This window comes from Haliotis rufescens, unplaced genomic scaffold, assembly GCF_023055435.1.
Source record: "Haliotis rufescens isolate VD_foot unplaced genomic scaffold, xgHalRufe1.0.p SCAF_13, whole genome shotgun sequence".
Lineage (NCBI taxonomy): Eukaryota > Metazoa > Mollusca > Gastropoda > Lepetellida > Haliotidae > Haliotis > Haliotis rufescens.
In genome coordinates, this window is record NW_025963813.1 from 38,013,420 (window position 1) to 38,039,210 (window position 25,791).

General features: G+C 40.2%; 1 protein-coding gene and 1 long non-coding RNA gene across 3 annotated transcripts; one reads left to right on the plus strand and one right to left on the minus strand.

The window, feature by feature from the left end:
* Window positions 1–5,146: 5,146 nt before the first annotated feature.
* LOC124123542 lies at window positions 5,147–15,228 on the plus strand. Of its 2 annotated transcripts, XM_046486728.2 has the most exons (6): window positions 5,147–5,326; window positions 5,556–5,589; window positions 11,749–11,865; window positions 12,478–13,198; window positions 13,489–13,664; window positions 13,937–15,228. In XM_046486728.2, exons 1-6 carry the CDS (start codon window positions 5,276–5,278, stop codon window positions 14,512–14,514), a joined length of 1,677 nt encoding a protein of 558 aa, XP_046342684.2. In that variant the 5' UTR covers window positions 5,147–5,275; the 3' UTR covers window positions 14,515–15,228. The 2 variants fall into 2 exon arrangements, with proteins under 2 accessions (XP_046342684.2, XP_046342685.2); XM_046486729.2 differs by lacking the exons at window positions 11,749–11,865; window positions 12,478–13,198; window positions 13,489–13,664; window positions 13,937–15,228 and adding an exon at window positions 8,704–10,639.
* A 5,357-nt stretch (window positions 15,229–20,585) lies between these two features.
* Window positions 20,586–23,473, minus strand: LOC124121775. The gene is made up of 2 exons (XR_006859082.2): window positions 23,250–23,473; window positions 20,586–20,916 (listed from the first exon to the last, which is right to left on the minus strand). It is a non-coding gene; the product is annotated as an uncharacterized LOC124121775 (long non-coding RNA).
* Window positions 23,474–25,791: the final 2,318 nt, after the last annotated feature.

The window sequence follows — 25,791 nt, forward strand, 5'->3', positions numbered from 1 at the left end:
ATGGTAAAATACGTCTTGAGTCATCTATGTACTAACCCACATTGGCTTTGGTATGTTGAGAATGTTTGTCCATTGTGTATAACATCGAACATGGTATAACTGATGGCAGCTGTGTACCAGCCCACAATGACTATGGTTCAATCATAACTTGTGTCATCTGTGTAACAGCCCACATTTGATGTGGTATGATCATAACTTAAGTGGACTGTGTACCACCCCATATTAGCTGTGGTATAATCTCATATCGTATGTCATCTGTTTACCAGCCGCATTTGCTGTAAGTCAATTGTGAGTCGACCACACGTCCCAGAAGTCGTATTGCGCCACTCTAATATAGCAAAGTACCAACCTCAGATTCACAGCAACGTACTACGTCAAGTGTAAGATAAAGATACTTGAACGTCCCACACCTGTGTGACTTCTCACGTTGGGATATTTGAGCTCTTTTAACATACCCAGTGCCATAACTCAAAAGGACAGCTGCAGTAGGTTACGCATTACCAATTCGTTTTCAACTATAAAGTAAGAGCACATTAATGTAATTGCTATTGACACCAAAGAAACTGAAGACATCAAGGAATACTAACTGATACTGTTTCCTGTCAGTATCTTACACCTTATTTGCATGACTATCAATCGTAAACTCAGAAACAGAAACTCAATTGTTTCTCCTTTGGATAATATATTTTTCCACGTATTTACACGTTAACTGGTTGTTAAAATGTGGTCTGATTTGTGTAATGGGACATTTAGACATCGATGTTATATTCATATTTACACACTAGTAAATAAGTTATCATGTATCTGCTTAGCTGTTATCAAGGGAACGGCTTACATCTAAGACAACCGTCTAGCCTTCTTTCATCATTACTGATGTATATTTTATAGCTGTAGAATAGTGCTTAAAAAGCAGGTCTGATGTGGAGATAAACACATGGCAATAACATTCAGGAGTGTCGTACGGCGGGGAATAGTGAAAACGCTGTTTTCTCGTGATGAATTATGTCCTCTGTTTACCCAGAAGTCGTATTGCCCCACTCTATTATAGCATAGTACCAACCTTAGATACACAACAATGCTATGCATCAATGCAATAGTAAGAAACGGCTTTTTGAACGACCAACGACTGTGTGCCTCCTCCTCCCTTAGGGGTATTTGGGCTCAACGCACCTGCCAAGGATGAATGTTTAATTAGTGCAAACCCTCAAGTCAACATGGCGACATGAAATTTCTATTGGCACGGAACGAACTGAAGACATTTGGGAATACTAATTAATGCTGTTCCTTGTCAGCATCTTACAGTTTGACGGTTGGGTTACATGGTATTTTTCACGTGAATTGGCTGTTTAAATGTGGTCGGTGTTTCTCAGACTATTGAATAAGTAAGCACATACCCTTAGGTTGTTATCAAGGGATGGCCTAGTCACTCTTTCACTTTTTTCTGATCGAGTGTTTTCATAGCTGTAGAATAGTGCTTTGAGAGGTCTGATGTGGAGATACACAAATAGCAACATGACAGCATAAGTGTCTCCAGGAGTCATGGGTGAACAGTCCAACGTTTAATAATACTTTACTGTTTGATTGTATTAATCTCGCCGAACCATAAACATGTTCAGTGTCCTCAGCAAAACGTACACAGCCAATACAATCGATATACACTTGCAATAACTTGTGCATTGACAAATCCTATATTCAAACAGACGCCCTGGTACACAAACGAAACGAAGAAACTCCCTTGCACTGAGAAAGATAACAAGACGGGTATTGTTCTCGCACTTTAGTAGTTAACCAGGGGTACATGAAATGAAATGTTGTCTAATTGAAATGTATTACTTTGTGTTTAAACCGCCAGCCTATATGGCTATAGGGGCATGATTTCATGTCAAGTCAAATCAGGGCCAAATATCACAATAAATCAAAATAATACAAATATGTCTAGATATGTCTAAATATGTTCTTGGCTTGTTGAAACTTCGTCTCAGATGAAAGTTTTTCAGCTTCTGTGTCAAATGCCACATCAAAGTTCTTCCTTGCCTTTCTCTTGTCACTACCATATATTTTCACACTACCATCACTAAGCCTCTTCTTGCTTTTTCCAGTCGGAGTATTAGTGATGTCGGTCAGCACATCCATGATAAATTTGATTGCTGAACCTTTACTAACAGACAACCATGTGATGGAAATAAAACATGTGCTCAGAATGGAATGGACTTCAAATTTGCCAGATAAAGTTATAAGTAGACTACGGTTATAACGAACTCGATGGGATCACTAATTTTAGTTCGTAATAACCGTAGTTCGTTATAAGCATACATACAGCATAGATACAACAAATGGTCGGGACTTAAAATAAGTTCGATATATCAGTCAGTTCGTTATAAGCGTGTTCGTTATAAACGTAGTTTACTATACAAGCAATGGGAGATGGGTTGGGGCGAGTGATTCACTTATGACTCATTATTTGACCAATCAGCAGCAGCCTGGTAAGAAGCTTGACCCAGAACAAATTTGAAGATTATGCCTACAAGAAGTGCTGAAGATAACACTGCCAAACTCTGGTTGAAGAATATACTGCCATACATTGTTGAAGACACCCTAGAAATGTTCAACTGTCAGGACACCATGAGTTGAAAAAAAGTTATCTCTAATCATCAATGAGGAGGACAAAGAATCCACGGAAGAATTCATGCGCCAACTGAATATAGAAATCTGTATGCAAGATGAGCGTAGCATCCCTTATTGTTTCAATTAACATAAACATATAAGATAAATGGTTTTAAATTCATGACCAAATTTCTGGAAGAGTATATTTCACATAATAATTCATACTTATTCTGTACCTAATCCATTATTGTTAGTCAGGTGACTTTTCCGTTACGGGTGACTTGACTTTGCATGTGTTTATGACGGGTGGTACTAATGGGGCAGGATACACTTTTTCTCGAACATCTGGTATCATGACTATTTGATTCAAACACATGCTCAAAGATATAGTCGGAATCGTACATTATACTGTTTTCTTTTGTTTTAAGTGCATCTGTAACGTGACCTTTGGACTACTCTACAGGATAAGTTGAAATGGTTGAAATTAGTGTCCAAAGTGTATGAAGTATCCTTGTAGGATTTTCCAGTTCTGTTCAAGTTTGTATTTTCCACAACTGGTTGTATTTAAACTCTTGGTCGAAGATAGTACTGCCGTCTGAACAGAAAATGTTCCGGGAGATTTCGACGTGTCATGTCCTCTATTGCAGACAAGAGTTCTTGAACCCTATCCTCTTTTTCAGAGATTGAAGAATCATTGTCCAAAAATATACACGGACGTTTACTTACTATGTTCCTCATAGAAGTAGGCAACTGTTGAATGAATAAATCAGGTGACATACCGTTAGAGAACATATCATTTGATCTAGTAAACACAAAAACCAAATAGTTCTCAATGTTGACGCCAAACACTTTGATCATGTTGATTATCATATCTGCCGTTGTTTCGTCAGTTTGCCCAACTTGCGTCACAAGGAGTATGGCATGAGGAGCATTACTCATGTTTTCATTCAGATAGATATTTGGTGCTTCCCCGTAAATGTGTGGTGTGTCCAAGACCTCTATGTCTCTGTTCAGACGAACACATTTTTCTTTTTGAAAGTTTCTTGTCACACTGATAGCCCTTGTAGCGGATTCAAACACTGGTTTTCCAAGTATGGTATTTCCTGTTGCACTTTTACCACTCCCAGTTTTACCAACAAGTATCAGCCGTAATGTGTCATCCATTGTGCTCTAAAATACAACAATAAGCGTCAGTATCGAGTCAGAGGAGATTTTTGGTGGTTTGGGGATATCGAGGATAAGCAAAACGTCTTTGCAGAAAAAAATGTCACCAACTACACACAATTGTATGAATGACACTTTGAGGCAACATTTTAATTATTTTCGTGTTGGTTTATGTTCATATAATTATCTCAATTTACAGAAGAATAGGAGCCCACACGTACGAATTATGATTTAAGAAATTAGATTGTTTAAATCTATATTTCGTTGTTATTTAAACTGCTACAGATCCAGAAAAGCATGTCATTCAAGCAACGATTCTGTCGTTCACCTTATTGAATATTTCCGTAAAGTTGTCATTTGTATTATAAACGGTAGCCTGTATTAATATTTGGACGAAATTAAGAAACTCAAATCAATTATCCAGTAACATCTTTTGTTACTGAGCCATGGCAATAGTAATGTGAGTACCCATATAATTGCTTCCTCTGATTCCTAAAATCAATAGAGCCGTGAAGATCCGTGGTAGAATATGTCTTCAGCAACCCATGCTTGCCGTAAAAGGTGACTATGCTTGCCGTAAAAGGCGACTAACGGGATCAGGTGGTCGGGCTCGCTGACTTTGTTGATGCATGTCATCGTATTCCAATTGCGTGGATTGATGCTCATGATGTCAATCACTGGATTGTCTGGTCCAGACTCGAGTATTTGCAGGCCGCCGTCATATAGCTGGAATATTGCTGAGTGCGGCGTTAAACAACCAACCAACCAACCGTAAATCAATAAAATCGTACACAATGTGAAATAGTACTTGTCTCCATCTAAATTATGATACAGTTTTCCTGTACAAGTTTTTCATTAGGTATTGGTGGACATTATTATATTAAGAGCAATTTCATATGTAAATGTTGGAAGTTCGGGACATGTCAAGGTGAAGGAGTGGTGCGTTTTCCAAGTGCATGTGATAGTCACGATCTTGTGAACAGACAATCCTGGTACGCAATAACTACATATTATAAAAGTTGAGAACATTTTTATACACAAAAACCCACACGGACGTCAGATGTATGTCACTGATGAACTAGTGAGTGAGTATGGTTTTACACCGCTTTTAGCAATATTTTAGCAATATCACAGCGGGGGACACATTATACCCATGTCGGGATTATAACCCGGGTCTTCGGCGCGACGAGCGAACGCTGTAACTATGCTACCCGACCGCCCTACACTGATGAACTAGGTGGTGTCATATAACTGGATGTGAATAAAGATATCTTACCCAATGAAGTGTGTTCCATGTGAGCCGAGAGTCACTTGCCACATAGTGACTGTAGTGTCGCCTAGTTGTTATTGATTTTAACGAATCACAAGGACACTGAAATGTCACTTCGCTTCCTCATTGGTTCTTACAGTTTAACTTAGTGTTATCACGTCCCGTCAGTTTGCCGCTCACTCAAATTCCCAGCCACTGTACATTATCCACGTAGAGCGTTGGTTATACGTATTGAGGATGTCGCGGAGAAAACGTGAGAAAGAGATGCCACACACAACAAACAAACGTGTAAGTTAAACTGTTACACATAACTGTTTTATAAAAAATATGATATAATGTATCCCCACTGGATAGTCTTCATGTTGAAGATGCAGCAACTTGTCATAATTGGTCAATAGTCACAATAAACATGTTATTGTATGGTTGTACCGGTAATATTGATATTGTTATAATAATTGTACTTAGAAGAAAACGTTTCACGGATGAAAAAAAATAATTTCTGTTATTTTTTAAACAGCCCAAGATGTCTGGTCCAAGAGAGCATATCAAAGGTTGGTGGAATAAATATGTACATGTTACACATCAGGTACGATGAGGTGAAATGGGGTTTAACGTCGCGTCCAAGATTATTGCACTTATATAGCGACGTGCATGCACGTGTGTGTGTGTGTGGCTGATTGTACTAGTCCGGACTGATGCCGATTTATAGTGCTAGCTCACTGAGATACCATGTCGCAGTTTAACATGAACACCCCATTCAGACACAGGAGCCGACCAGTCCTTGTTTTAGCCCTTTAATGTCGAGCGCCAGACAGGATAACAACAAGTACCATCTTTTAACGTCTTTTGGTATGACGCGGCCGGGGATCGAACCCCGGACCTTCCGCTCTCCGGGTGGACGCTCTACCACTAGACCACGGAGGCCTTCTAAGGTACGGTGAGGAATGATCTTTACTCACGTATACTGTTATCCCGGGCGACTACAAGAGCGTGCTCGGGATGTTTACATTTAACTCACTGCCAATCGATTCCTACAGACATCAACAAGTTAGCACCGTGACTAATGACGCTGATACGACAAATTAGGGATGGGGTTAGTAGGTTGGGTATGACGGAGGTGGGGTCGGGGTGGTTGGTTGGTTGGTTGGTATGTTGTTTAACGCCGCACTCAGCAATATTCAAGCTATATGACGGCGGTCTGTAAATAATCGAGTCTGGACCAGACAATCCAGTGACTGATATCATGAGCATCGATCCACGCAATTGGGATCGATGACATGCATCAACCAAGTCAGCGACGACCCGATCCCGTTAGTCGCCTTTTACGACAAGCATAGTCACCTTTTACGGCAAGCATGGGTTGCTGAAGACCTATTCTACCCCGGAATCTTCACGGGTCTACAACAGGCAGGACTACCAGAAGAAGATGGGTCGGGGTGGTGTGGTGGGATGGGGTGTTGAAGCGGAAGGGAGGGTAGGGATCATTTGCATTGGTTTTGGGGTACATGTAAAGCCTGTTTCTTCGTTGAGCGTTCGATTCCATTAACACAAAAGAAGACATTCTCGAACCTTATATCTAAATCGTTTCAGCGAGTAATATACATTTTACATTTCAATATCAATCAACTGTGAAATGAATGTAAGCTTGAAATTAAACTTACCGACGTATGTCTTGTTACATGCTGGAAATTATGCTAATTATGAATGACAAGGACCTCAATAATTGTGGGGTATTGTTGGATATTAACATTACATATACTCATTTTGTCTAAGAAGCGTCGACGATATCGTTTCTATACCTTAGCCTTTCAATTGGATCCTCCTGTCCATCCAAAATTAAATTCACGCAGAACCTTGAGAGTATAGAAGAAAACTAATAGGAATTCAATACCGGAACAACAATTAATAACATATTCCCATTTCTAGTTCAGTCAAGGCTTCTTTATTTGCCTTAAAACTGTTTTGGATATTCAAATGTTTGTGGAAAATATATTTAAAGTGCAGGATGTTTTTGTGTGAGTGTGTTTTTTGTTTAACTAGTAAGTGATAACCCAGATATTATATAGCAAATGCATGTATTCAATAATTGGGCAACCCTGCTCTTCCCAACCACGTGCTTATTACAGTGCGTGCGTGCGTGCGTCCGTGCGTGCGTGCGTGCGTGCGTGCGTGCGTGCGTGCGTGTGCCCTGTGGTTTAAGGCACCGCGATTCGCTGTTCAGAATTGCGTACCAGAAACCTATGATTGTGGGAATTATGCATTTTTGGTGTGAAATACATGTCACGTTGCCATTAATTGAGCCGGGGGTACGGGTTGCCCAGTCGTCTAAGGCGCCGCGGTTCGCTGTGCAGAGTTGCGTCCCTTGGGCACGCCAGAAACCTATGATTCTGGGTTCGAATCCTGGTTCGTCCCGATTATGTTTCTCGGTTTGTCAGCACCATACCCGTGCTCGTGGATTTCACCGAAGTGGTAAACGTCTGACACCAGCATCACTTCGGCCTTTCCTCCCACATTAGGCCGGAAGGTTTTATAACATTGTTATTTAGTTAGCTGCACTGTTGCACTGCATTTTGCGTGTACATAATGTCCTGAACCGGAATTGATACTAGTAAACCGTAAGTGCTTATGACTTTTTTATTTACTATGGCATGGGACTTTCGGTTTCAAAGTTGTACTGTAATTGGCGTATGTGTGATCAGCTGTTACCTGACATGGTATAGTCAAAATGGTTCCTGATTCATGGTTCTGATGTGAAATATTCAAAGCAATTAGGACATGGTGGGTCTGTGTCTGCCTCTGCTCTTGAACCTTTCTAGTTACTCAAATGTTAACAGTAGTCTTTTGTCAAAACCCATATATAAAAACATAGTGAAGACTTCTCTGGAGATCTTAACGCTAAAGAAAAGGGCTACTTAATAAACTGTGACCCCCAGACGGCTAATTTCTACGGACTATCCAAGATCAATAAAAGTAAATCGGTGAATAGCGCTATTGCCGAACAGAATTCGGAGCTCTCCTGATTTGACATTCAGGCTGACTGTCGGAGGATCGAACAGCCCGACGCAGCGCCTTAGTAATCTCGTCGATATTATTTTAAAACCACTAACAAAGCATGTACCGAGTTTTGTAAGGGACGATATAGACTTTCTTTACCACTCCCCGATGCCGAACCTAAAAATGAGTCATCTAGTCACCTTTATATATCCGATTGATGAAACCCCAAGTGAATTCTAGAATGCATTAATACATGTATCCTTTGCTACTACACAAATTCAGTACATTTTGATATTTCACAGTTGTAATTTATGACGTCATAAGTATAACGTCACTCATATGTCATTGTCAGGTACACTGAAGAGCTGTCATGAGAGAACTGATATAAACTGATATAAAGAATATGATGGATTAACTTGGACTTCATTATTTCCTTATATACCCCCCCCCCCCCCCCCCCCCCCCCTTCCTCCCTCTCTCTCTATATATATAAACAAGTGATTCCGTGCTTGTTCAAACTCCTTGGTGTAAAGAAGAGCCGTTCGACGGCGAACGATCTTGTGTGGATAAAGGAGTTTTGACAAGCACGAATTTCTGGAACTGTTTTACATACAAGGTATATAGCCACAAGCATATCTTGTACATAAAAAAACTTGATGGCTTGTTTGCAGATCCATGTCACAATTGTCAAGGCTTTTTGGACAAAAGTCAGAGCTCTCCTGACGTGACATGTCTTCATATCCAGATACATGAAAAGTACAAAGATCTCCTCAAGATACACATCGAAAACTTGTATAGTCATGGATCTTCTTCCGTGGTTCTCAAGTTTGAAGGAAAAAACGTTATCCCAGCAGTCCATGATGTCATTAGAACTACCGAAGAACATCTCAAGAGATTGGATAGTACTGCAGTTGACAAGGGTCTTCGATATACAGTGGAGGGAAAAAAGCTCAGTGGATCAAATGTGATGCTGATAGATATTTCTTGCGCTGTATGTGCGAGGTGCACCTCAGAAGTGAGAAAAGATGCGACGGGACAAGTGTTGAGTATGCACATGGACATAGCAGCCGTCAACAGTAAATCAAAGAAACAGAAAAAAGAAAATCCTAACCTCGATGATGAACGGAGAGCAATTATGAATGGCTTCATACGAAATGTGTGTGCTCTACAAAACGTTTCTGGTGGTGGAAGTATTATTGTACATTTCCTAGGTAAGGACACGGAGGATCCAGGAACATACATTGGAGGGTTTGATGAGATGGTAAATACAAAACTGAATCAACTTTTACCGCCAGGCGAACTATTTGTAAATAACTTCAAAAGGAAACTTTTGAAAGGCAGGGGTTATGTGATAAAGTTTGACGTTGCATCAAGCAGAACATTATCCACTGTGGACATGAAGACCAAACTACCTCTGGACGATTGTCTTCTGGAGCTTGATCTGCCAAGTCTTAGAACATTCATGAGGACTCTGTCACCAAGATGTCAGCAAGAAAGGAACAAGCAACAACTTCAACAACAGAGGGATAATGATCTTGATGATCTGCATGAAAGTAGGCATGTACAGCTGAAGAGGTTTCCTCCTGTCGGGCCTGATGTCAGTCACACAAATGCAGCAGACATAATCTGGGACAACCTGAAGTTAGGTGAAAACATCAGTGCATTTGCCAAACTGGAAGAGGGTGGAACTTATTACTGTGGGATAGCCGAAGAGGTTCGAGAACTAAAACGATATCAAACTAAATATTCAGAAACAAGAGGCATTCCTCTTCCAAACGGACCAACAGGAAATGTGGAAGCCTTTCTGAAGGAGAAGATTGAGAAGGAAATGGTTGCAGTGACTGAACATTTCGATGTTGATAAAATGCAAAACTATTCAAAATCAGTCAACATCAAAGCAGAACCTCATAAGGGAAGGGTGATCCTAGTTGTACATGTACCTGCTTATCGAGGACTTCTTTTTTTTGATAAATGTGGACCTGTGTCATATAGATATGATGATACTGTAGAAATTGTGAGGCGACTTGAGTTAGATGAATGGTGTGACAAAATCAAACAATATACCAACATGTAATGAACAGGTTTCATGCCTCCAAGGCAAATACAATCAATGTTAAGAACAAAAGGTGGACGCTCGATGAAGGTGTTTATGGAATATTTGTGGATTTTTGAAATAAAGACCTTTATCTATATTTACAGTTGCTTATCTTCAAACCAACCAATCATCTTTGATAGTTAATTATCGGTTCTGTAAAGATAATCTCAACTGTGAAATCATGTCAGTCTTCTGGTTCAATTCCAATAAGAAACATTTATAATCGTGAACATTTCGTCTTCCTTGTGTTATATGGTTGAACAATGATTGTAACTATGTTACATTGATTTTTGTTGAGATTTGGTAGACGCTCATTGCATTGTTTGGACAGTGATTAGCCGTCTAGAAGTTTCTATGTTTGGATGCTTGTGTGGTGTGTAAGCTTCCGGTAAACACTGCTGACGAGGATAGTATGTTATAGAAACATATGAAAGTTCAGTAATGTTCTAGTGCTGCTATCTTGCTTGGCTGTGTATATAGTGGGACAAGAGTGTTAACGTATCTCTCATGTATTTCAGGGCCTCGAAACCATCTTTCAAGGATCGCTCATGATCCCTGACTCCCAGTCTAGTCAATCTCGGAAGCTTGATCACTGTCACCGCTGGGTGAATATATGCTCACCGACAAAAAGAAGACTAATACCATACATAATGGTTAATATATAAAGTATTACTCATATTCGCAAAACGAACATACTTTTATGGTGTATGACCCGACGCGCTTGAACACATTGGACGTCGTAGATCCATGACTCATTTTGTCTTCATTGTCTTGTGCAGCATTACGTGTAAAGTTTGGAAATCACGTGCAGCATAAGAATAAAGAAACTGTGTTAAACTTCACTGATTGTTAGTTTTGTCATTAAGGGGTACACATTGGAAACATCTCTTCTTAACGTACATACTTCTCTATGTTTCTATGGTTCGCGTTTGTTTTGGTGGTGAGTATATATTATTAGCACTTACTTTTACTATCACCACTGTATTTTGTATTTGATACTGCACTCTGCCATCATATTATGTATTGTCACTGAATATTGTACTACCACTCTATTGTGTACTGCCATTGTAATAGCTGGGGCGGTCGGGTAGCCTAGTGGTTAAAGCGTTCGCTCGTCACGCCGAAGACCCGGGTTCGATTCCCGACATGGGTACAATGTGTGAAGCCCATTTCTGGTGTCCCCCGCCGCGATATTGCTGGAATATTGCTAAAAGCGGCGTAAAACTATACTCACTCACTCATTGTAATAGCTGTGCAGTAATTTGTATTGATATGTAAACCTAGTAAATTATTGTAATACATTTGTTGATTGTACAGCACTTGTTGTTTGTTTGTTATTTTCACACTGGTTTCAAGGCTAAGATATTGTTTTTATATGGGAATAGACAGGCGACACTTGTTGAAGTTAGTGAATTAATATTCTTGCTATGTCATGATAGTCTGCAAATACTTGTTTGATTTTAGCAACGTCTAACACCATTGGGTATGCATACACACATTCAGGAAGTCACAGAGTCTGACCACAGGTTCCAACACTTTCCCAGAATCCCTACAGAAAAACTGCCAAACTACCTCAAAGACCTCAGAACCTTTTTCCTAAATATGTTCATGTTAATTTCAGGATCAGATACAGACAGTGAAATACACCAGCTGAAATTACCATGCAGTGATCCATTTCCTCCAAGTATCTACTACCTTGGTGACAGTTTCGATGATGCTCAGACATATTTTTCACAAGGTACAGAATAACCAACACTTTACAAGTATTTTCAGACTCTGTGTCTTGCGAATGAATAATATTCTTACAAGATTCAAGCACAGATATTCCGTAATTCTGAGGACCGCCTCCGTGGTCTTGTGGTAGAGTGTCCGCCCGGAGAGCGGAAAGTCCGGGGTTCGATCCACGACCGCGTCATACCAAAAGATGGTACTTGTTGTTACAACAAACTGAACAAACGGATCTATTCAATTACAAATACAAGAAAGCAATTACAAATGAAGCCGATTTTGTTCGAACCTTTTGTCTAATTTCTATGATGTCCAGTTGGTTGATAAACCGTGACATTAAGAGTTCAGACACAGTGATTTCTATTACATAATATGTATATTACATGTTCAGACGAATATACATGAGCTCATTTATTTAAAGATAACTGGTATGTTTTTCATTGAAGGCAACCTGATCTAAGCCTCTGTAACTCGTTGTGTTCGGTGCAACCATTGGTCAAGCTATAATGCGCTGGTCTTCGTTACTGATGCTAGTTTTGTTCCCTTTAAGACTGTTGGTTTGCCTGCTCGCTGTTCATATGTAACTACATACACGTAACTACATAAACCTCTACTTACACAGAGCAAGCAATGCTTCCAGTGAACTTTGTCAGCGCCCTCAAGAAGGAACATCCGCATGTGGTGAAACGAGTGGCAGATTTATTGGAATACAATGGAAGGGGCATTGCTTTATTTGGTCGGTCGCTGGCAATAACCTTAAACTTGCCTTGTCACAAACCGACTGATGTTTTGCAGTGTGACGTATTGATCATCACACAAAAGTGCCTACCTTTTGTTATATCTTTCTCATCGGAAGCAGTTGATGATGCTATTGACAAATATAACGCCGAATTGGCCTATCGCATGAGGGTGATTTTTGGAAAATACACAGCAGAAAGGTTCACTTTTATCTTTTTGGCCACTGAAGAGAAAATATATGGGAAAAAGACCAAATTTCACTCCACTGTCCATAAAAGAAGGTCTACGGTAATTGAATCCTGCTTTCCTGATCAAAAACACATGACCGATTCCAAATTTGAAGGGCTGAAGAATGCTTTAACAGCTACAGCTGCAAGAACAAGTATTCCTATGGCACCTAAAGAGGGGGGAAAGGGATCGTTTTGGGTTTTGATGAAAGAACAGTTTTCAAAGTTACTTAACAATGTTGATCTACGCCAACCATTAGATGTATCTAAAACACTTCATGGGAAAACAGTGTTCATGTTTGAAGCTGCCCTACGACTAGAACGCAGTGGTAAGACACTGCTCATCTGTGACAGCGTGGAGGAAAAGACCAAACAAAAGTAGGTTTGCAGACAACATACTTAATATACTCCATCAGAGCTATTGTAATACTGTATCAGGCATGATATATTAAACTGCATATACTACATTGATTGAGAATTACCAGCACAGACGCTGCTAAAGCAGTCTAACATAAGGAGGTATTCTTCACAATAAACAGGTGTAGAGGCTGGTGCTGATTTCTTTGCAACATCTTCAACTGTGTATAACAATAACAGGTATACTAACATGTAATCTTTGCGTGATGGAAGTGTTAAGATATGAGAGTAAAGAACATGCCATCTTTCAGTCATGCCCCAGCTGAAGTGACCATCGAGACAATAAACTCCTTCCGTCAGTCTGGTCAGGACTGGTCACAGTTCAAGTACATCGTTGTAGCTGCCACACGTCACCAGTTCAAGGACATTCAAGACACGTTGAAGGCACTTAGGACTCCAATATGGAGGATCTACGAACGTGACGAAGGTTAGTAACACTTAGATTATAATCATGCCTGTGAACACAATAATATTTTTATCCTAATTTCTTTCAATCCCACTTCAAGGTTGTGAATTGCCATGAATAATATTATAGATATGAGTATATTTGATACAGAATCAGTTTACCTCTTTGCAAAACGTAAACTATAGTTCCCTGATGGTTCCTGATGGAAATTGATAGCAGTACATTTACTTCTGCTGAATGAAGCTAGATACATTACACAGAAAAAAAAGTAAATTGCTGCATATTTGTTTCAGTTGAAATCCCCACAGAAACTGTGAGTGTGGGGCTGATGGGCTACCCAAAGACAGGGAAAAGACTTCTTGCGAATGCAATTGCAGGTAAGAAACTGTTCGATGCTGGATTACAGAAACCCACAGCGGTATGTCAGGAGAAACGCGCAAGAATTGGTACCAGAGCAATTCAAATATTGGACACACCTGGATTTTCGTTCAAACAGAACATTCAGAGAACAGTCGATGTGGTGGTGACAAAGGCAAGTTCCATTGATGCCTTCTTGCTTGTCGTGAAGGCATCTCCAATGACATATAAGGATGAACTGCTCCTCAAACATGTCAGATCTATTCCGGGGAAGTCCATGTCACATAAAATAGTGCTCGTGCTTACAACATTAGATGATAACCTCATTTTGAAGGAATACCTAGAGAACATTCCTAATTTCCTGAAAGACTTCCTCCAGTTCTGCAACAACCCACCTGTGCTTTTCAATGTCAACATTGGGACACAGTCCGAGAAGGCAAATGATCAAAGACGAGAATTGTTTAGGATTATAGGAGAAACATACATGGGAAACCTGTGCAAGAGAATAAACTAAATGTGAACACGATTCGACAGAAAGTAACTGAAGCAATCTGTGAACTGTCACTCTTTACACACATATCATACATACCCATTGTTGTGTATGAATGAATATTGTATTTGTTTGTTTAGTGATACCGACACATAATGTTGAGGTGGCGACCCAGATACAGTGTGACCTACCTTATCAATGCGTACGTGTCCGTCCGTTAACCGTTTCAGGAGCAGGACTCTAAATCCATTAAAATTATTGTTGACACTTTCTATACACACCGGTCTAGTGGTGAACGTATACTTTTATACTTATCTGATATGTTTGTTTATTGCACAGACTAGTGTTAATTTTTTTATTTTGTTTTGGGCACATTACTGCGAAAGGCTCTACAATGCATTAAGCATGATTTTATGAACGCATCACGAGACGACTTGCCTACTCACAAGGTCAATATTGTTATTCTCACTTTTATTACAATCGTGTGGGTTTAAACGAAATAAATCAGTTATGTCTTATGATTGAAATGTTAGCTATTTTCTAACAGTTTGTGTCTATTGAACACATTTGACATGACATCTGTACCAAGTGTACCATGTTGCTTTAGTTGATCCGTTTTTCAGTTTTGTTCACATGTACCGCCTGTTTGTACCCCTGAAGATCCGGGGTAGAATAGGTCTTCAGCAACCCATGCTTGCTGTAAAAGGTGACTATGCTTCTCGTTAGAGGTGACTAAGGGGATCAGGTGATGAATGTCATCGATCCCAATTGCATGGATCGATGCTCATGATTTCAATCACTGGATTGTCTGGTGCAGACTCGATTATTTCCAGACTACAATCATATAGCTCGAATATTGCTGAGTGCAGCGTAAAACAACAAAACAACCTAACACCAGCCTTCTGTTTGCGTACTTGCAGTTTACATGTGTTAGCTAGGATTCAGTAAAAAACTTTGAAAATAATATTCTAAAATAAGTATTTTGAGCACAATGATATCGATGAGCTGAAGTAACCATCGCATATACAAATAAAATCAAACTGTACTAGTATCAGATGTAACATACATCATCTGATCTGAGTCTGTCACATACAAATCAGATTACTGGTAAATCAGTTGTATCCCATTCTAACACAACATAATTTATATGTACACATTAAGTCCACCATACATATTGTTTTCTCTTTCTCACAATATGATCAAGAGGCCAATGACGTCCCCAACGTGTAAATAAAGACATCTTCATTGATAGGGTTGTTTGTGATTTTTATTAATGCAGCTTAAGGTTTGGATATTTCTGAAAAATGAATTAATCGTCATCATAATTACACATGCTTTTGTCTGGAGAAAATGGCCCACCGTCATATAGCTGGAATATTGGTGAGTGCGGCGTTAAACAACAAACAAAGAAAACAAACAAACCAGAGAAAATGGAAGAGAAATGAATTACACATGTATTCTCAAGAATAAATGTCGTAAAGTTATATAATGTGACACCAGGTGTTAGAGAATCCGATAAGGCCTTGTTTATCAATGAGAACGATTAAGACGATTGTCACCATACAGTAGCATTAGCAAACACTGAGGTAGTGAGTGAGTGCGTGAGTGAGTTGGGTTTAACGCCGCTTTTAACAGTATTCCAGTTATATCGCGTCGTGTCAGGTAAATGTGGGAGGAAAGCCCGAAGTGATGCAGGTCTCTGACGTTTACCACTTCGGTGAAACCCACGAGCACGGATATGGTGCTGACAAACCTAGAAACATAATCGGGGCGAACCGGAATTCGAACCCACAATCACAGGTTTCTAGAGTGCCATAGGGACGCAACTCTGCACAGCGAATCGCGGCGCCTTAGACGACTGGGCCACCCGTGTCCCCAGTATGTTAGAGAAACGTATGAAAGCTTGTTTAGCTGTATATTTAGTGGGACAAGCGTGTTAACGCGGCGCCTTAGACGACTGGGCCACCCGTGCCCCCGGGACATTATAATGCCGTAAACATGAGATCACAGTTAGGTTAAAGTTTCACCCGATGTTACTTGATGTAAAGTTTGAGGAATACTCACCCCCACGACAGGACAATAATGGGCATGAAGTTATACATTCTCTTCATGCTATGCAATATGTTGGGGTAGAGAAAGAAGAGGGTTTGTTCATGCACAATGCTTGAGAGATATGCTGCTGTTATGCCGTCTATCGAAGTTCTTACCACCTTTCTGTTCTATAACTAAGACAAAATTGTTATGGATGAGCAACTTCTTTTTTACAATTGGGCGACATTTCGGCGTAGATTCTTACACCGTTATCAAGCAAATGATCATTTGCTCCGCCCAATTGTAATAAAGAAGCTGCTCATTCATAACAATTTTGTCTTAGTTACCATTACAACTTCTAAATGCCACTCAATCAATCAATCAATCTTTATTGTATGAAAGGCCATTGGCCCATATACACATACAGATAAACAATATTATTTACAGCTGTACAGCGCATTTTATAATTATTTGATAACTAATATGATGCTTGATATATAATAGAGGTATTGTAATAACAGTGATAATAACCACAGTGGCTGCAGTAGTAGTATAAAATACAACATGAATACAAAAGGAATTGAATGGAAATATGAAGTTTTACGTCGCAAAGGCTTTCAGCCATAGCGCGACGTTCAATACAAAAGGATCTATCAGAAATATACTCATCATGTCAGGACAATTTGGCAATTTCTAGTAGAAACAAACAGACAAAAATGAAATGTAGATACTCCTGATCTAGATGCGAAAGTTTCAAAACAACTAATTATTTCTGGACATATCGGATTTACTAAGTAGTTTACTACGCACTCGTAGACTTTGATAGATGTATTGTAATATCTTAGTTAATTTTTGAGTAGGGATACCATTAAAAGATAATATTTTGTTCATGGAATAGTGGTTCTTAGTTATATCAGGCATATATTTCAATCTTAGGTTGTCGTAAATTGGACATATAAACAAAAAGTGTAATTCGTTTTCAACTTCTAAATGCCACTCAAAGAATGTTCTATAACTCACAAACCATAGACCCGTGAAGATCCGGTGTAGAATAGGTCTTCAGCAACACATGCTTGCCGTAAAAGGCGACTATGCTTGTCGTACGAGGCGACTAACGGGATCGGGTGGTCAGGCTCGCTGACTTGGTTGATGCCTCTCATCGTATCCCAATTGCGTGGATCAATGCTCATGATGTCAATCACTGGATTGTCTGGTTCAGACTCTATTATTGACAGACCGCCGTCATATAGCTTGAATATTGCTGAGTGCGGCGTTAAACAATATACAAACAAACAAACAAACAACACAAACCATACATTCAATCAACAGTGAGTGAGTGAGTGAGTTAGGTTTAACACCACTTTTAACAGTATTCCAGTTATATCACGGCGTGTCAGCTTAATGTGGGAATAAAGCCCGAAGTGATGCAGGTCTTAGACGTTTACCATTTCGGTGAACCCCACGAGCATGGGTATGGTGCTGACAAACCTAAACATAATCGGGGCGAACCGGCATTCGAACCCACAATCATAGGTTTCTTGCGTGCCCAAGGGACGCAACTCTGCACAGCGAATCGCGGCGCCTTATACGACTGGGCCACCCGTGCCCCTTTCATTCAATTAACAATTTCATATGTCATAACCTATGCTTGATCAGTTGTTTAAAATTGCTGACGTGTTTGTGTACGTCATCATTTCCCTATTATGGAGACCTATGCTCCTAATATCAACCAGTGCGCGTTCAACGGCTAAAGTTATGTGGTTAAACTTGGAAAAGCCGTGACGAGACTGACAGGAGTCAATTGTCCCAATGTTCACTTCATTTTGATTGAAAGTATGTTATTTACACTCCCCGTGCTAACGGTTCCATCACACACAGATTATATATCATAATACGTGACATCAATATAGATATATAAGGCCAATACCCGTGAAGATGCGGGTTAGAATTGGACTTCGGCAACCCATGTTTGCCATAAGCGGCGACTCTGCTTGTCGTAAGAGGCGACTAACGTGATCTGGTGGTCAGGCTCGCTACCTTGGTTGATGCATGTAATCGTATCCCAATTATGCAGACCGATGCTCATGATGTCAGTCACTCGATACCGCCGTCGTATAGCTGGAATATTTCTGAGTGCGGCGTTAAACAAACACACAAAGAAACAACTCCAGGGAGTGAGTGTGAGTGAGTTTGGTTTTACGCCGCTTTTAGCAATATTCCAGCAATATCAGGGTGGGGAACACCAGAAATGGGCTTCACACGTTGTACCCATGTCGGGAATCGAACCCGGGTCTTCGGCGTGACGAGCGAACGCTTTAACCACTAGGCTACCCGACCGCCCCTAACTCCAGGGAGTACAGACAGACCCACAGTTCGCTGAACGCAGGTTCATGCCTGAGAAATGTCAGGAATATTTGTGCATTCGTTCTGATTACTTGTATATTTCTAGATTTATCAGCACCATTCCTTAACTTCTCAGACCTACAAGACACCGGTTTTGCCTCCCACATCAAAGAAACACGCCGTGATATTGGAGAAATAGGTTTCGTAGCGACGTCAAACGCATTTCAGTCATTCACTCACTCACTTTAGCTCCATTTGAAGTGAACTAAACTTAGTTATTCTAATACCGCGTTACATGTACCAACGAACTAAGAAGGCCAGTGCAATGGAGTGTTGTCCACCATCTCTCCGCCATCCATCTCTTAACTGTTGACTTTCTTCGGAACGGGGCGGTCGGGTAGCCTAGTGTTTAAAGCGTTCGCTCGTCACGCCGAAGACCCGGGTTTGATTCCCGACATGGGCACAATGTGTGAAGCCCATTTCTGGTGTCCCCCGCCGTGATATTGCTGGAATATTGCTAAAAGCGGCGTAAAACCATACTCACTCACTCTTCAGAACCTACTGCAGGAATTGGCATGACAACTTTAGTTGGATATAATTATGTCACCATAATAAGACATACACGAAAAAAGATAAACATTCAAAATACAAAGTGCTACTCTATCTAACCTTAAATTTTTTTTATTATCTTCTTCTCGGACACGCCAGGATTAAGATACTTTATACTTAAAGATGATTTTGTAGGACAATTATGTGACTTGGATTTGCCATGGTATTGATTTATAGAAAAACAAACATCTGACAGGTTGAGTGAGTGAGTGAGTGAGTATGATTTTACGCCGCTTTTAGCAATATTCCAGCAATAAACGGCTTAGGACAACAGAAATGGGCTTCACACATTGTACCTATGTCGGGATTCAAACCCGGGTTTTCGGCGTGACGAACCAACGCTTTAACCACTCTGCTCCCCGACCACCCCTCTGACTGGTTGAAGAACTGAGTTGATATTACCGGCATATGTAGATTAATTATGGTGTTCAGAGATATTTATGATAATTAATATTAGCATTTATTGTTTTTTTTCTGAAAAATGAATTATGTTTTTGTGAAGATTATGATGATAATTGTTTTAGCCGTTTCCATCTTACCTGATCGTTAGACATTGTTGATGATGTTACGACATTTGGGTGTCGGTCTCAGTGACTTCACTAATTACGTGAGAAGGTTGTTCATAAGTCAGTCACTGGTTTTCTGCCCCAGTTTTCATTGTTTACAGGCCGTCGTTTAATAGGTAGACTATAGCTGGCTACACAACAAACAGATATACTGTCGTCTCTCATCAGACAGACGTCATTAACAGTTACATTGTTTTTGGAATATGTGTTTCTGGTCAACGATGAATGACAAACGTTGTGGTTTCAATTGATCGTATGTTGTTTGAAAATGTTATTAAGTATAAAAAACACATCGCTTAGAGTTATCTTTGCCTAGTGCTGTTGTAGAAGTTCATAACGGCTGAAATGAAAATATTCCTTATTCATAAAAAGAGTGGCGTCTAAATGGTGAATATGGCACCATTTGTGGAACCTACTTCATTTCGAAATAGCTGTATCATGATAAATAGCAATTAGTAATGCAATTAATAGCAATTTTACTATAATAAGATTGAGAAAAGACTACCTCGCCTAATTAACACACCAATAAAAACCCAAACAACATCCTCAATTTTTAATAGTTTAATATATCGCCTTGCATGTAGGTTAGTGGAATGGCGTTTTATTTGCAAATGTGCTGGACATGCGACAGCAGTGCAACTCGTTATCTATCACAGTCGTCTGTTATTGGAACACTTCATCATCGTTGTTGGCATTGATGGATTTCCCATAGTCTCTCAATTCTGTATAGTGAATGTCTTTGAAGCAGGAAGGCGGTGAGATCAATTGCAGGTCTTCCTGTATAACCATGTCCAGGTCCATCCCCATTTCCTGAGGATTATACACCACCAGTGTAGCATCTGGGAGTGGGCAGCTATGGGTGGAACTGGCGTCACATCTAAGATGAACCCAAAGATCGGAGGATTTACAATGCTATTCAAGTCTTTGTAGATAATCTGGTATGCTGGAAACATGTTCAGTTTAATGCATAAGTTAGGTGAAGTGCATAGGTGAAGTGGGAATTATGGAGTAAATGAGTTGGATTTAACGCCGCTTTTAACAGTATTCCAGTTATATCACGGCTTGTCAGCTTAATGTGGGAGGAAAGCCCGAAGTGATGCAGGTCTCAGACGTTTACCACTTCGGTGAAACCCACGAGCACGGGTATGGTGCTGACAAACCTAGAAACATAATCGGGGCGAACCGGGATTCGAACCCACAACCATAGGTTTCTGGCGTGCCCAAGGGACGGAACTCTATACAGCGAATCGAAGCGCCTGAGACGACTGGGCCACCCGTGCCCCCTGAAGTTGGAATTAACGTGGGATGTTTCTAATAAACAAATCACTAACATTAACAATCTATCTTTTCCTTGTGAGACGAAGTCTGATCCCAGACTCTGTTATATTTACAAACTAAACGATTTGGGCTATAAAACTGCTATGTTAACAACAACTAAGAGCGACAATATTTCACCATAATCACAACAAAGCTCTTTGTTTATGAATCACTATCCGATATTGATCTGTTCAAGGTGTTGGAAAAAAAGGTGAGCGTATATATCCCCATGCGGTGAGACCGTCACAAACACATGCAAAGGAAAGTCAATTGTTCAGTTTTAAAAAACACGGGAACATGTGGTATAGGTAATTTTATCGGACGTATTTTTTCATTGATGTGTAAAAATTGGAAACGTCCTCCACTTGTCTGCCATACATGTTTTGAAAGCTTTGATTATTGTAACCTTGATCAAACAACTTTTACAATCTCTACTGAAAGAGCATGCTCGATTGTACCTTAAACGTTGTGAAATGTTGACTGCAAAGGCTGGAGCCTTCGAATACTGTTTGACACAAAGGGAAAGTTAACTGTAAGTTGACGTCATCCATCTTGTCAAACAGTCATGTGCAGAATTTGTATCACTCAGTCTTTCTGAATAGATCTAAATATGAAACAGATGAGGCAGTTTCACTTGTCTCTTCTATTTCTAGTTCAGGTGGGTAAATCAGTGGAAGTGAATTTGCTATTTGACTGTTGGTGAACGATCATCGTCATATCTGAAGATTAATTTACATTTCTTGGCCAAACTCATCTTCCTCAGCAAGAGAAGAGCACAGTTGTCATCCCCAAATTGGACTTAGATGTTATCAATGAGAAAGTTCAACATTTCACATACTGTTTTGTCAGTAAACTTTAGATTTTCATTTGCTTTCTTGTATGACAAATGGTCCTGAACATCTGATATTGATGATACTAGATATATGGTCACCATGTTTAATAACGAATGCCCCATTGATCAAGCTATGAAGTTTTTTGTTAAGTTTGTCATCAGGGATAGTGGAGTACAAAGTTGAAAAATCAAAAGTTTTGACACGTTTAAACTTGTTGTTTTTTGCTCTGCTAACATTAACGTAAATCCTTTGAATGTTGAGAATCCACATGGTATTGATGCCACATACCTCAAATATGTTATGTGAATATTAAGAAAGTCCTTCCTTGATTGTATTAAGTATTATTACAGACAGGTATTTGGTGGAACAACTGGAACCAGCAACATTTCTCTCTTTGTATGGGTATTTATTGGGCTTTTGCATCCTGTACGAAATGCACATGCATTTCAAGTCAAAGGTTGATAATAGTGATGGGTGGTTTGGGCACTTCTTCCTCAGTTGACTTATTAGCCTCATAGCCTAATTTTACTATGTGGCACTTATGCCGAGTTCCTTGATCAAACAACACATGTAGGATGCTTACATATAATGGTAATGTTATGTGAGACCTTGTCGATGGAAACAACTACAAACTTTTCACGTAGGGCAGCCGGACTTGAGACAGCTGGCTGGGACAGAACAAGTTTATTCTATTTATGTTCCTTCATTTTCAGTTTGTACATTCAACCAATGACAACACCACGCACTGACTTAACCCACTCCGAAAGACACTTAACAAGTTATTTTCTCTTTGGGCTCATTAATGGGCTACTAAACTAAGGATCCTAAACTGTGATTATCTTTGAAGAGCGTGACGGCCTGTTACGTTTGTTTGGGGCAGATATATGTATGGAGACACAATAACAAGAGCAGTGATAACGAAGAATGCATCACAATCAATTGGGATTCGAAGCCACGTTTATACATATAGGTTTCTGACAAGACTGAGGGACGTACCTTTGCTCGACGAATGACGCCGCGACCTGTTACCCCCAGGGGCCTGTTCCCTTAGTTTTCTTACCTCGCGGCGGTGAGAAAGCAGCTCTTGTTTGCTGTATCATGGCACTTGTGATCAGTCCGACACAAGACAGAACAATGAGGAAACCTAGAACCGATTTCATGTTTCAAGGATGTGTTACAGCTACCACTGCTACAGCCACCTGTGCTGGGTGTTGCGCGAATCTGACTTTAAGTACCCGCCCTATGTGTCAGTCCGATCAATCTATTTATACCCGTATTGTGCGCACATCGTATTATCTTCTGTGTCTGAATTATTAATAGATCGTGTAGGCAGTGGAGCATACCTAGTTACAACACAGTACGCAATTTACTACTAAATGAAGGTACAAAGTGATATTTTTCCTTTTTGTAAAACATGAGAAACATGTGTTGTTAATTATTTGATAACTAAGTATGGCAGGACCATCTCGCGATGCGTCCAACCTCTAGCACAAACGCTCAACTAAGATATGCATGTTCGAAGACTTTCTATTCAAGTTAAGCGCTAAATAGATTCATGGTCAGAAATAGGGAGTATCAGGGATTCACTGCACCTATTTATGTGTGGTTAAACAATTCTGTTTTAATCAAAACTTCAACACCAGAGTAATCAGTAAATAATAAAAGACAAAATAGTGGTGAAAATGATGACACCAGGTTAACTGTAGATGTGAAATACCCATAGTTGCAGTTGAATGTCATCTGTCACCATACCTGTTCATGTACAAAGAGGTTTCATAATCACACTGCCACATCAGAAGATTACCTTGAGTAGCGGCGACCTTGGTGGCAAGATGCTACACTAATATTACGACAATACCTGTCGTTACTGAGGAGAATCTATTCTGAATGAGGGTCGCGAGTAGCTGCGTCGACGTCGTCTTAGGCACCACAATTTGCCATGCGGAGTTGAGTCCCTGGCATCCTATCATCATATAGTAGAGTGTGGAGTGTTGCATTTGTCCTGCATTTGATTGAAAGATTGAAATATTGAAAATTAACAATTTAAGAAAGCCCTGTTACATAAGATAACATAGAAAGTCAGGGCCCCGTTCCACAAAGTGATCTTAGCGCTAAGATGATCGTAAGCCTATGTTAAAGCATGGGACTTACGATCACCTCAGTGCTAAGATCGCTTTGTGGAACGGGGCCCAGGTGTGTTTTTATATTTCAATTTTCTTGTGACAACTGAATTGAAACGAAATCGTGGTTTCAGTTAATATTGATGTTGGGAGTCGTTGGTTTTTACTTCCTGGTACACACCGGTCTATATCAATTATCACTAAAAAAGAGAACACATACGCACCAGCAAACCTTTTCAAAATAATAGGGCAGCCCGACTTGAGATGACAGTCTGGCAGGCAGAACAAGTTTATTCTATTTATGTTCCTTCTTTGGGCGTGAGTGTGTGTGCGTGTGTGTGTGTCGGGGCGTGTGTGGGGGGGAATGCGTGTGCGTGTGTGTGTATGGGTGTGTGTGTGTGTGTGTGTGTGGGGGGGGGGGGGGGGGGGGGGCGTGTGTGTGTGTGTGGGGGGGGGGGTGTTTGGTACCAGTCTGGACTAATGCCGTACTATTACCACTGAGATACCATGCCGCAGTCAACATGGATACCCTACTCAGACACAGTATACTGATTTCGAGCCGTCCAATCCCTGTCATGGCCTCTAAATGCCAAGCGCTAGGCAGAGTAACAAGAAGTAATGTTTTAACGTCTTTGGCATGACGCTGGAACCACCGACCTTCCGCTCAGCGGGCAGAAGTTTTATACACTACACCATGGAGGCATATGTTCAGTCAGGAGCTCCCCTTGTGTGTATCTTTGCTTGCCTCAGTTGCAACACAGTGTGCAATTTACTGTCAAATGAAGGTACAAAATGATATTTTTACATTTTTGTAAGACACAAGAAACATTATTTGAAAACTAAGTTTGGTATGACCATCTCGCTCTGCGTCCAACCTCTGGCACAAACTCTCAACTAAGATCTGCACATGATAACGTGGTTGAACATGACAAGATGCACGTGCTGAAATCCGCGAAATAATGATCCAAGTAGACGTTGTGCGTTTTAACGCTACATTCCATGTTCGAAGACTCTCCTATACAAGTTTAGCGCTAAATGGATTCCTGGTCAGAATTAGGTTGGTTGGTTGGTTTGTTGTTTAACGCCGCACTCAGTAATATTCCAGCTATATGACGGCGGTCTGTAAATAATCGAGTCTTGACCAGACAATCCAGTGATTGATATCATGAGCATCGATCCACGCAATTGGGATCGATGACATGTGTCATCCAAGTTAGCGAGCCAGACCACCCGATCCCGTTAGTCGCCTTTTACGACCAGCATTGGTTGCTGAAGACCTATTCTACCCCGGAATCTTCACGGGTCAGTCAGAATTAGGGCGCATCAGGTGTTCACTGCGCCTATTTATGTATGGTAAAGATTTCTCTGTTTTTAAATCAAAACTGTAACATCAAAACATAATCAGCAAAAAATAAAAGATAAGATAGTGGTGAAAATGATGACACCAGGTTAACTGTTCATGTACAAAGATGTTGCATAGTC